Genomic DNA, 13,017 nt, shown 5'->3' on the forward strand with positions numbered 1-13,017 from the left:
TGTATTGCCATTTCATATTGACTGTTGTTAAGATAGACCAGTTTCTGAAAATTTAGTAAGTGGTGACATACTTTACATTATGATTTATATTACCTCATGATTTTCTATCAACTAATGAACTTTCCAGTGTATTGTTTGTTTGTTTGTTTTTTGAATTTCGCACAAAGCTACACGAGGGCTACCTGCACTAGCCGTTCCTAATTTAGCAGTGTAAGACTAGAGGGAAGGCAGCTAGTCATCACCACCCACCGCCAACTCTTGGGCTACTCTTTTACCAACGAATAGTGGGATTGACCGTCACATTATAATGCCCCCACGGCTGAAAGGGCGAGCATGTTTGGTGTGACGGGGATTCGAACCCGCGACCCTCAGATTGCGAGTTGAGTGCCCTAACCACCTGACCATGCCGGGCCTTTTTCCAGTGTAATTTAGGATAATGTTACACCAAGTTTGTAATTTTTATTACCCAACTAACTTGTTCTTTCGAGTGAGGACAACTATAGTTTATTGCAAACAACCATAATTGTTTCAAAGGTTGTCCATTGGACAGTCTTATTCCAAATAGGACAGAACAAATAACTGTTTAGCATTGTTTTATTTTACTGCAAACATAAACACATATGAGAATTACTAGTACAAAGACCATCAAAATAAAAGAGGAGGAGGAACAGCTTTAAACTTTAAAAACTATAAGCTCAGTCAGATACAATTGCTAAGAGAAATTCACACATAAAAATGGAAATGAGAGAACAGAATAAAACTAGTTATACTTCATAAAAATATTGTCAAATACTGCTTTAAATACTTCATTCTTAGTATTAAACAATTCATCCATAAACTAAGTATTAATATTACAACTAGAAATTATTTCTGCCACTTTTTCTATCTTGGGATATATTAATTAATTTTCTTGCTAACTATTAAAGTTATTATTAGTTATTCCAAATGCTGGTTTCTCACCATAACACATCAAACCCACTGAAAGCCGCCACACGTTCTGGCATGTGCAGAGCATGGAGAGGGTCGATAATTCCCAAGGTAGGCCTCAAAGCTCTGTTTGCTATGCCTAACAATAAGAGTGAGACATAATAATAAAGTATTAACAGTTCAAATAGGATATTATCAATATTATAAAATTACAAAAATCTGGAAAAAACTTTGTCTTACCTTTATTTTGTGAAATTTTTATATATATTGAGAGAATTCAACTTTTGACAATGTGTATTTTATCCAAAACTTGTCTAATACTTCTTTTTATTTAATAAGTTTATTTTTAAGAATTCAACCAAGGTGTTTCAGGTGCTTTAGAACAGAAAAATATAATACTGAGTACGAGTCAACCTTAAATAAGGCTTAAGATGCATTTAAATAAGTTGTTTTTATTATTATTAAGAAAGTTCAAGGGTTGGTTTGGTTTTTGAATTTCGCACAAAGCTACATGAGGGCTATCTGCACTAGCCATCCCTAATTTAGCAGTGTAAGTCTAGAGGGAAGGCAGCTAGTCATCACCAACCTCCGTCAATCCTTGGACTACTCTTTTACCAACGAATAACGGGATTGAAAGTCACATTATAATGCCCCCGCGGCTGAAAGAGCAAGCATGTTTGGTGGGACGGGGATTTGAACCTGTGACCCGCAGTTGCAAGTCGCGGTCCTTAACCACATGGCCCTTCCGGCCAAAGATCTTGGGAGGTGTTGAAATTAGACAGGTTTTTGATAAAGCAACTTTCGGAAATTCTTCTTTTTGTGTAGTTATCCGTTTTGTATAAAATTCTTGTTGATTTGCAGTCGAGTTGAAGGGCTGAATCTTTCATACGAAGAAAAATGGCATTGTTTGTATTTACCAACGACTGATAGAGACGGTTTTTGGCACAGGAAGAATCAGTATGACTGTAGTTGTACACCGTCAATGAAGACTCACTCTCAGGATGTTTCCCATGCATTTGATTATGTTCACAAGGGGGATGAAATTGACATATATTTTAATAATGGGGACAACATTCCCTTACATTATTCCACTGAAATTCAACTACTGATTTTAAACACAGTACATACATATAACACACAGTGCTTTGTATTACACACAATATCACACACAAGGTTTTATGTTGCACATAGTGCTTTGTGTTACACATATCACAAACTGCTTTGTATTACACACAAAATCACACACAAGGTTTTATGTCGCACATAGTGCTTTGTGTTACACATATCACAAACTGCTTTGTATTACACACAATATCACACACAAGGTTTTGTGTTACACACTATCATACACAAGGCTTTGCGTTACATACAATATCACACACAAGCCTTTGTGTTACACACAATATACACACACAAGGCTTTGTGTTACACATATCACACAAGGCTTTGTATTACACAATATTTCACATAGAGCTTTACATTACACATAACATTCTATACAGCACTTTATGTTACACATAATATTGTGTTACATATAATATTCTACATAGGATTGTGTTACACATAATATTCCACACATGGCATTATGTTACATATAATATTCTACATAGGATTGTGTTACACATAATATTCCACACATGGCATTATGTTACATATAATATTCTAAATAAGATTGTGTTACACATAATATTCCAAACAGAGTGCATTGTTACACATAATACTCTACACAGCGCTTTATGTTACACGTATTATCCACAGGGCCTTATTGTTCCTCCCAGAACATAATGTTACACAGCTAATCCACTGACATAGCAAGAACAACCATAAAGTTTTAATCCCATGCTTTTATTTTTGGTAGCAAATAAATCTGTTTTTTGATAGAAAAACAACAGCATGTGGGTGGTTCTTTTCAGAATAAAATTTTCAACCAACAATGCTAGTTTATCATTTTGTTTTTGATATTGAAACAAAGACTGCACAGCAACCTAATAATTCTTATAGTTGTTAGTCTCTTTTATGGTTTTTATCATTTCTTGAAAAAAGTTTACACACCTAGTTTTGCCTTTAGAGGCACATAGTCGAAAATGGCCACTCCTGTAGTTTCACTTCCAGTTCCTGCTGTTGTTGGCACTAAAGTAGAAAAAACATTTTTAAATGTCCACTAATTCTTTAAACAATATCCAATTTTTTTTCTTTTGTCCAGACTAATTTGTTCCCACCTTTAACAATATTGTGAAGTTCATAACGTGGGTAAGAAAATTTTAGGTGAATGGGCAGTAAATAACCTTCATTTCACGTTGCTACTTAGTTAAGACTTTTCCTTAAGTATGAAAATAAATTTAATTGAATGCTTAGACTACACAAAATGAAACATGACAGATGGATCAAATTCACACAATATTGCAATAACACGTATTATAACGTGATACAATGCAGTTCCTGATGTAATTAACTTAACCTTCAAATCACCAACTTTAAACTTATACCCATCACTACTGACTGTGTCTACATATTAAATATTATTGACAAGTTTTATGTTTTTGCTTCTTACAACACTCAATGAAAACAAATTGACCAAAATGATTGAGTTAAGTGCATTCAGTTAGTGCAATAAACTGCACAAGTGATGGCATGCTATTGAGAGTACTATAAACAACAAACTTATGAACTCGCAAGAAGTTTGGTGCACGAATAGTTAAGAAAAACACATCAAAGAAATATGAAACATAACAATTAAAGACTTTATCAACAGGAACTTAAATTATAACATTACTGTAAGAGAACATTTCAAACCATCGACGTAATATTGTTTACCACAGACTAATGTTATAAAGTACTACTGACACCGGCCCACTTTCAACTTTCTCCACAGTATACTTGGTCTCATGTAGAAGAACAAAGATCTGTACTAAAATGGGCATGTTTTCCAACAGTTTAACTTACTTGAGATTTTTAATTCTGATATGTAGAACATATTCTATCTACTCAACATAATAACACAGCTTGTTTTTGAACTTTGATTTCTTGACACAGATTTTATTTCAAGCTGATTATCTTTCATTTTTGGAATATTCACTTTGTAACCACAGTTATAAGTTATGTACAGATACTGAAGTTGAATCTTACATTGTAACCACAGTTATAAGTTATGTACAGATACTGAAGTTGAATCTTACATTGTAATCTTGATTAGAAGTTTTGTGTCAGTTCTCACTCGTTCTCTTGAGGTACTAAAGGTGAATCTTACCCCGTAACCATGTTTAGAAATTATGTGACAATTCTTCACTCGCGTCTTGAGGTACTAAAGGTGAATCTTACCCCGTAACCATGTTTAGAAATTATGTGACAATTCTTCACTCCCGTCTTGAGGTACTAAAATGTGGTTACTAAGGGAAACTGAAGTCAAAACCCTCATGCACTCTGATATTAGGAAGATTTAGTTTTAGTTCTTGTTTAACAAGAAATGTTAGGTACCAATTAACTTAAAACATGACTCATCTAAAGAACATTAATACTTTGTCTGTTTCTGTGATTCATTCAAAGAACACTAATAGGTTGTCTGGTTCTGACTCATTCAAAGAACACAAATACTTTGTCTGGTTCTGACTCATTCAAAGAACTCTAATACTCTGAATGGTTCTACAACTCATCCAAAGAACACTAATACTTTGTCTGGTTCTACAACTCATCCAAAGAACACAAATACTTTGTCTGGTTCTGACTCATTCAAAGAACACTAATATTTTGACTGGTTTTGCGATTCATTCAAAGAACATTAATACTTTGTCTGGTTCTGACTCATCCAAAGAACACTAATACTTTGTCTGGTTCTGACTCATTCAAAGAACACTAATACTTTGTCTGGTTTTGACTCATTCAAAGAACACTAATATTTTGACTGTTTCTGACTCATTCAAAGAACATTAATACTTTGTCTGGTTCTGACTCATTCAAAGAACACTAATACTTTGTCTGGTTCTGACTCATTCAGAGAACACTAATATTTTGACTGGATCTGTGATTCATCAAAGAACATTAATACTTTGTCTGGTTCTGACTCATTCAAAGAACACTAATATTTTGTCTGGTTCTGTGATTCATCCAAAGAACATTAATACTTTGTCTGGTTCTGACTCATTCAAAGAACACTAATACTTTGTCTGGTTCTGACTCATTCAAAGAACACTAATATTTTGACTGGTTTTGTGATTCATTCAAAGAACATTAATACTTTGTCTGGTTCTGACTCATTCAGAGAACACTAATATTTTGACTGGATCTGTGATTCACTCAAAGAACATTAATACTTTGTCTGGTTCTGACTCATTCAAAGAACACTAATACTTTGTCTGGTTCTGATTCACTCAAAGAACATTAATACTTTGTCTGGTTCTGACTCATTCAAAGAACACTAATACTTTGTCTGGTTCTGACTCATTCAAAGAACATTAATATTTTGACTGGTTCCTTATGAATGACCTAGAAAACATCAAAACCAAAAAATAATTACAAGAATGTTTCATTCTAATCCATAAATATTTTTTTTAATTAAACCTTTGAGATGACCATACTTTGCCTGTTAAATATAGTCTAGTTAAATATACGTATAGTAAGTAATACTCCCACACCTGCTATTAGTGGTTTGAGGAGACATGTGACAGGTTTTCCTTTACCAATTGGTGCTGACACATAGTCAAGGAAATCCGCTCGAGGATCGGAGGAGTATAAATTGGCTGCTTTACACGTGTCAATTACAGATCCACCACCAACTGCAAGGAAAGCATCAAAACTATTGCTCCTCGCAAATTCTATGGCTTCACTAAAACTAGAAAAAATTAGGGAAAAAAACAGACATGATGTGACAGACTAAAAGATGTTTAATCAAATTATAAGTTAAGTTACAAAAGCTTGTACCATGTTAGGAAAAAAGGACAATTTGACATCAACTTTCACAATGACTAACCTACTTTTTTCTTTCAGAAACATAACTGAAACTATAGCAATTTCATTTCTTAGAGCAACTTATTTAAGTATATTCACTTCTCAGGCTCAGAAGAAACAAGTAGCAACTAATTTAAATACATACTAATACAGTACTTTTAACTACAAGTCCTGTTAAATACATACTAATATACAGTACTTGTAACTACAAGTCCTGTTAAATACATACTAATAGACTTACTAATACATACTAATAAACAGTACTTTTAACTACAAGTCCTGTTAATACATACTAATAAACAGTACTTTTAACTACAAGTCCTGTTAAATACATACTAATAGACTTACTAATACATACTAATAAACAGTACTTTTAACTACAAGTCCAGTTAAATACATACTAATAGACTTACTAATACATACTAATAAACAGTACTTTTAACTACAAGTCCTGGATCAAGTGTTCACTTTAACCCATTTAAGGTATGAAAAGTTAATTTTTGGGATTTGTTTCAATACCTATTAGTGTCATATTCTGACTTCTGTTGATTATTGGTTAGTTACTGACTTATATTGATTGATCCTTAGTTACTGACTTATATTGATTGATCTTTAGTTACTGACTTGTATTGATTGATCTTTAGTTACTGACTTATATTGATTGATCTTTAGTTACTGACTTATATTGATTGATCCTTAGTTACTGACTTGTATTGATTGATCCTTAGTTACTGACTTGTATTGATTGATCATTAGTTACTGACTTGTATTAATTGATCCTTAGTTACTGACTTGTATTGATTGATCCTTAGTTACTGAGTTATATCGATTGATCCTTAGTTACTGACTTATACTGATTGATCCCTAGTTACTGACTTAATCAATCAATATAAGTCAGTAACTAAGGATCAATCAATATAAGTCAGTAACTAAGGATCAATCAATACAAGTCAGTAACTAAGGATCAATCAATACAAGTCAGTAACTAAGGATCAATCAATACAAGTCAGTAACTAAGGATCAATCAATACAAGTCAGTAACTAAGGATCAATCAGTATAAGTCAGTAACTAGGATCAATCAATACTTTAGTTACTGACTTATACTGATCGATCCTTAGTTACTGACTTATATTGATTGATCTTTAGTTACTGACTTATACTGATCGATCCTTAGTTACTGACTTATATTGATTGATCCTTAGTTACTGACTTATATTGATTGATCCTTAGTTACTGACTTATATTGATTGATCCTTAGTTACTGACTTATATTGATTGATCCTTAGTTACTAACTTATATTGATTGATCCTTAGTTACTAACTTGTATTGATTGATCTTTAGTTACTGACTTATATTGATTGATCCTTAGTTACTGGCTTATATTGATTGATCCTTAGTTACTGACTTGTATCGATTGATCTTTAGTTACTGACTTATACTGATTGATCCTTAGTTACTGACTTATATTGATTGATCTTTAGTTACTGACTTATATTGATTGATCTTTAGTTACTGACTTATACTGATTGATCCTTAGTTACTGACTTATATTGATTGATCTTTAGTTACTGACTTATATTGATTGATCCTTAGTTACTGGCTTGTATCGATTGATCCTTAGTTACTGACTTGTATTGATTGATCCTTAGTTACTGACTTGTATTGATTGATCCTTAGTTACTGACTTGTATTGATTGATCCTTAGTTACTAACTTGTATTGATTGATCCTTAGTCACTGACTTATATTGATTGATCCCTAGTTACTGACTTATACTGATTAATCCTTAGTTCCTGACTTATATTGATTGATCCTTAGTCCCATAAGTGAAATTAAAAATATATAAAACATTCTCCTAAATATAAAAAGTTGTAAGTTCATTTTAAACAAACTACAAGCACCTTAAATCAGTTGGTTCAATCCGGACCTTATCAAAGATCTTATAATTAATTCGATACTTATGGAGTGAGTCGAGCACAGCTTTCACGGGAGGAAGCTTTACTAGGTTTTCATCTGTAATCAAACAAACATTCCTTGCTCCAGAATTACTTAGATCCTGTTAAAATAAATCATGATACTACTTCAAAACTGTTTTCAAACAGAAGGCAAAATTACATTTAAGTATATTTTCTGTAGGAGGTATAAAAAATTAGACAACAAATAATAACTGTCATACAGCATTTTAAAATCATTTTCTGATTTCAAGTTCTCTTTAGACAAAAGGGTCCTGCTAGACTTTCAGAAGCTTAAATTAGTGTAGTGTTGTTATAAATCCCTAAATTTAATTATAAAATCTGAAGTGAGAAGCTAAAAATATAACCATTAAAATACTTTTAGCCTTTTCATTTAGAGTAAAACTTCTCGTACCATTCCAACTTCTTTTGTGACTCCTGGTCCATACCGTACACTTGAACACGCCATCTATTGGAATAACAAGAAACAAAAATATGTTATTAAACTGATTTATTGTGTATGTGATAAACAATGAAAAAATATTTGAAAATCTATAAAACTAAGCTTTGCCTTGTTGTTATACAAACACTTCTAAACATAAAAGTGCTTATGAAAGTGCTTTAAATTGAGGTTCATGCAAAGATGGGCTTACAGATAACAGTTCAGCTAATTAACAGTTTTACAAATTAAGGCTTTGTTATAACACAAAAGAAAAGTAGAAAAAGTTATTAATGGTGTATCATGTTATCAAAAACAAATTATCCACAGGGATGGCACAGATGCCCATATTAAAGCTATATAAAAGTCATAGTGTGCTAGCACTCTCTACGTAGGGATGGCATGGATGCCCATATTAGAGCAACACAAAAGTCATTTGGATTTTCTTTTCTACATGTCATCAGAAGTTAGATATGAAGATCTACTTGATATAGTCCATTTATCTCTGCTGTATATGCCACTTTCCAGCTATCCAGAGCGTCCCAAGATCAAAAACTGCGAATAGCTAAAACTGAGATTTCTTATTTTTGTTCATCATAACCTTTCTTCAATAGGCCTAGCGCCTATCCTACTTGTAGCAGTAACTATAATTTTGTCATCATTGGATAGAGCAAAACAGTCTTCACGATCTTTGACTACCTATTTTATTATTATTCTATGTAAAATATATAAAGCTTTAGAATACACTCTATAACCTAATAATCCACTTATTCCATCTTATAAAAATGTAAACAAACAAATATTAGGAAAAAAAAAGTATTGCTAAATAAAAGAGCTATGTAGGATGTCAAATATAGACACTCGGGAAGTTTCAAGGTATCACACGTCCTCTCTAAAACTACCTCTAGCAATTAACACTAAATGTCTAAATTCAGATATTAAAACAGTTTATAACAATATAACATCTCTCATAAGAATATGGGGAATTTCTAACCAATGAAACAGATCCCCTCTTCCCCTTTTTATTCATGGTACTTGTTGAAATGAAGAAAATCTTGAGTGTGTGGCAACCCTTGTCAATCTTTAAACCTATTCCATCAATCGAGCCACTTTACATATCTTCACTAACTTCTCATCTAATTCTTAAAAAACTACATTTTCTTCCTAACATGATAGGCATCATTATCCAGATTCTGCATCATATAAAATCCTATTATTGGATTCTCATGTAGTAAAACTGTTTGATAAACAGAAAGTAGTCCTTAGCAAGTTTCTGATAATTATAAGACATTAACCAGCCTGTTTGATAAGCAGAAAGTAGTCCTTACCAAGTTTCTGATAATTATAAGACATTAACCAGCCTGTTTGATAAACAGAAAGTAGTCCTTACCAAGTTTTTGATAATTATAAGATATTAACCAGCCTGTTTGATAAGCAGAAAGTAGTCCTTGCCAAGTTTATGATAATTATAAGACATTAACCAGCCTGTTTGATAAGCAGAAAGTAGTCCTTACCAAGTTTTTGTTAATTATAAGATATTAACCAGTCCATACGATTTGCTGGAACAAGTTAACTTCAGCACATCTATCACTTCAAAAGAATGGATAAAAATAAGAATGAAAGGGTGCAAAAAAATAAAAAACTATCAGAATGATTCCAAGTTTAAATACCTTGGTCAGTGAAGAAAAGCTTGTTGGTGAATAACAACGTGAATTTCATTACGGATTTATATACATTATATGTAACCTCTAAACACTGGGCTGCCAGAGTTAGCAACGTACAATGGAGTTTTAAGAAAGAAAAAACAACTGGTAATATATACGATGTAGTTTTTCTTGTTGTTACAGTTTATATCAATCTAAAACTCCCAGTACTATGTCCAAGATGTGTAATTAAATCCATTTACGAGTAAACAAGCTAGTATTCCTTTGAACAAAATACGAAGACTATAACTTCTTAAGTATAATGGAAACATCTATTGGCAAAATGTTAATATGTCACTTAACTTTTGGAATTTATATTGTTTTATTGACTTTTTCTATTATCACTATCTTTCAAATAAATAAATACTTGTTTTATTTCTTACTTCAAAGGCATAATCCGTCTGTGGAATCTCTTCTTTACTTTGTTCATGGTTATTACGATCTAGAAAAACAAACATTACGCTTTTAAGACGTACAAATTAAATTCGGTTATCAAATTTCAGATATTATACAACTAATCCCAGACTTCAATTTTGTTTTCAACAAAGATAAATAATGTTTATAGACTTTAATTAAAACAATGAGCACAAGCCTACTGAATTTATTAAACAATTATGAAGTTATTCAATGATCTCCACTCTCCATTACTTTATACTTACCAAAATAATGGACATTAATCCCTCCAAAACTCTTAGAACTGCAAAAGATCATTTCAAAATATATCCCATAATGCCTAAAGTGAACAGTACCTTTCTAAGCCTTGCATCTGTAACCTTAAAACTCTCAATGTTTTTTTTTTTTTACAGTTTTTGTAATATTATTAAGTAAAATAACACTGAAGTAAAATCTATATAGTTAAAACATTTTTTCAGTTTCATAAACTTTCTTGTTGGTGTTATGACTTCTGACATTACATTAATTTTCTCAACTTTAACAATTACATTTACTTGTTTAAAGCATAAATACCTAAAAATAAAACTTACAAAGTTGGTTAATTCCTCCATGGGCCGGACAGCGGCAACTAAAACAAGAAACAACTGGTCTATGAATAATACAATAAGAACAAAAACTTACAAATTTGGTTAATTCCTCCATGGGCCGGACAGCGGCAACTAAAACAAGAAACAACTGGTCTAAGAATAATGCAATAAGAACAAAAACTCTACCTCACAGCCTTTGATACATTATCTTCTTTAAAATACATATGAATGCTATTTATATATATAGTATGAAATAATGTTTCCATAATTTCTATTTGTTCATTTCTTTTTACTACACTTCAAACAACTTAGGTTGTAACAACTTTATTTAAGAAAAATAGTGGGGTCACTAAAAAGTATTTAGATGAAATTTAAAAATTTCACTGTACAATGTTATATTTATCTATAACCGCAATTTTTGAGAATTATCTTTGCTAGAATGTTACTAAACCATAATTCAGAAAGTTAGACTAATATTGTACATTTTCCAAAGTTGAAACCACTATTATATATTTTCCAAAATCAATGACATAATATCCTTCAACCTTTGACACTAGTGCACAAAGTAACTTACCATTTACCTGCAGATAATGTATGGTAAAGTTGTATACTATAGAAAAAACTGTTTATTTGTATATAGAAATCAAGTATTTCTGACCCTAATATATTTATGCCAGGATCATGCTAAGTATGAAAGCCAACAAAATTATAAGCAGCACAATATAAGTGACTGCCCATTGAAAATAAAACATGAAATTTTATGCATAACAATGTTGTAGATAGTGCATACTACAATACTGCAAATGATAGTATGTTCAACTTATCACATCTTAAACTGAAAATAAGTAAAACAATAACTCTTATCATACAATGTTTTTCTTTGTTTAGACATAACTCATAAATAGAAGTTGAAACTTCCATCAGTTTGAATAACTTTTCAAATTAGTTATAGAAATATATATATATATATATACAAAAATTTTATTTTGAAGTTAATATCGTATTATTTCAAAAAATTAAACTATTGCATTTCGCAAACACTGTTTCGACCAATTTTTAATTTTTATAACCTTCTAACTCATAAAAAAATTAATTCCTTTCTATGGTGATCTACTCATCTAGAGACTTATAGAATAATATTAATAACACTGACGCGAGCCCAAGTTAAATAAAAAAATGTCAGTATTTTAATTTTTTACAAGTTTATATACAATTTATTAAGTTTAATGTTTCTAATTTAACTTGGGCGGTTAACTAATTTCCATTAAGGGGTTTGAACTACAATATTGTAGCATATATTTGACACGTGAATCCGAGAATTTACCAAACTTCTGCAAAAACATCAGGCAAGTTCAGCTTTTCTACTCTAGGGCAGAGAATTTCTTTTCGGCTGCCGTAGAGAAGCTGAATTTTTTTCAAAATACGGTACGGTGTCGAGTATTAGCGCGAGGCCACACTTTACGCTAACCACTAATTACAATTAAAATTTTGTCCAAATAGTTTCTGCCAAAACAATAAGTTGTAATGATATATATGTATTACTTATAATACACTCATCCACACTTACGAAGCAGAAATCGACACGGCTTTCACAAGTTCTCGAACTCTTACACGAGACACCATTTTGTTATACTGTGTGTGACCTTTGATTCATCAGGTGTTTATAGAGTGCTTCCTGTTTATGTTTTAATACAGAAAGGGAATATGAACATTAATCACAGTAATAAAGGATACTCGTGAAAATTAGTACCATTTGAATTGCTAACACTTCAAGTTTCAAAAATTGTTTAATAATAAGAAGGGGAAGGCAAAACGAACAAGTACTAAGGTAATGAAGCACTTTTAATAATATAGCTTGATCTTCCTCTGAAGGGTCAGCGGTAACATTACATGGTGTTACGTCTCTGGTCGTTTGTTAATTTCCGGTATAAATTCTTCCCGAGGAGCTTCAGCAATAAAAGTCCTTTCTTAAATAAAACTAGTTTATTCTTTCTCAATACAATTAATTTCGACAGTTACTTTGACTTAAACACACGCTATAATTCACAACGATTCGCGCAGTTTACTTACGGTC

General features: G+C 31.7%; 1 protein-coding gene across 1 annotated transcript in view; it reads right to left on the reverse strand.

The window, feature by feature from the left end:
• LOC106475021 (hydroxyacid-oxoacid transhydrogenase, mitochondrial-like) overlaps window positions 1-12,584 on the reverse strand; it is a 23,207-nt gene extending 10,623 nt beyond the window's left edge. The window contains exons 1-8 of the mRNA XM_013935718.2: window positions 12,511-12,584; window positions 11,038-11,075; window positions 10,347-10,405; window positions 8,237-8,290; window positions 7,771-7,925; window positions 5,556-5,752; window positions 2,980-3,057; window positions 961-1,066 (exon numbers count right to left, since the gene is read on the reverse strand). Of these exons, the coding sequence (XP_013791172.1) occupies window positions 961-1,066; window positions 2,980-3,057; window positions 5,556-5,752; window positions 7,771-7,925; window positions 8,237-8,290; window positions 10,347-10,405; window positions 11,038-11,075; window positions 12,511-12,566 (743 nt within the window). The 5' untranslated portion in view covers window positions 12,567-12,584. The remainder of the gene's footprint in view (window positions 1-960; window positions 1,067-2,979; window positions 3,058-5,555; window positions 5,753-7,770; window positions 7,926-8,236; window positions 8,291-10,346; window positions 10,406-11,037; window positions 11,076-12,510) is intronic.
• Between the last annotated feature and the right edge of the window lie 433 nt (window positions 12,585-13,017).

This window comes from Limulus polyphemus, unplaced genomic scaffold (assembly GCF_000517525.1).
Source record: "Limulus polyphemus unplaced genomic scaffold, Limulus_polyphemus-2.1.2 Scaffold7978, whole genome shotgun sequence".
Taxonomy (NCBI): domain Eukaryota; kingdom Metazoa; phylum Arthropoda; class Merostomata; order Xiphosura; family Limulidae; genus Limulus; species Limulus polyphemus.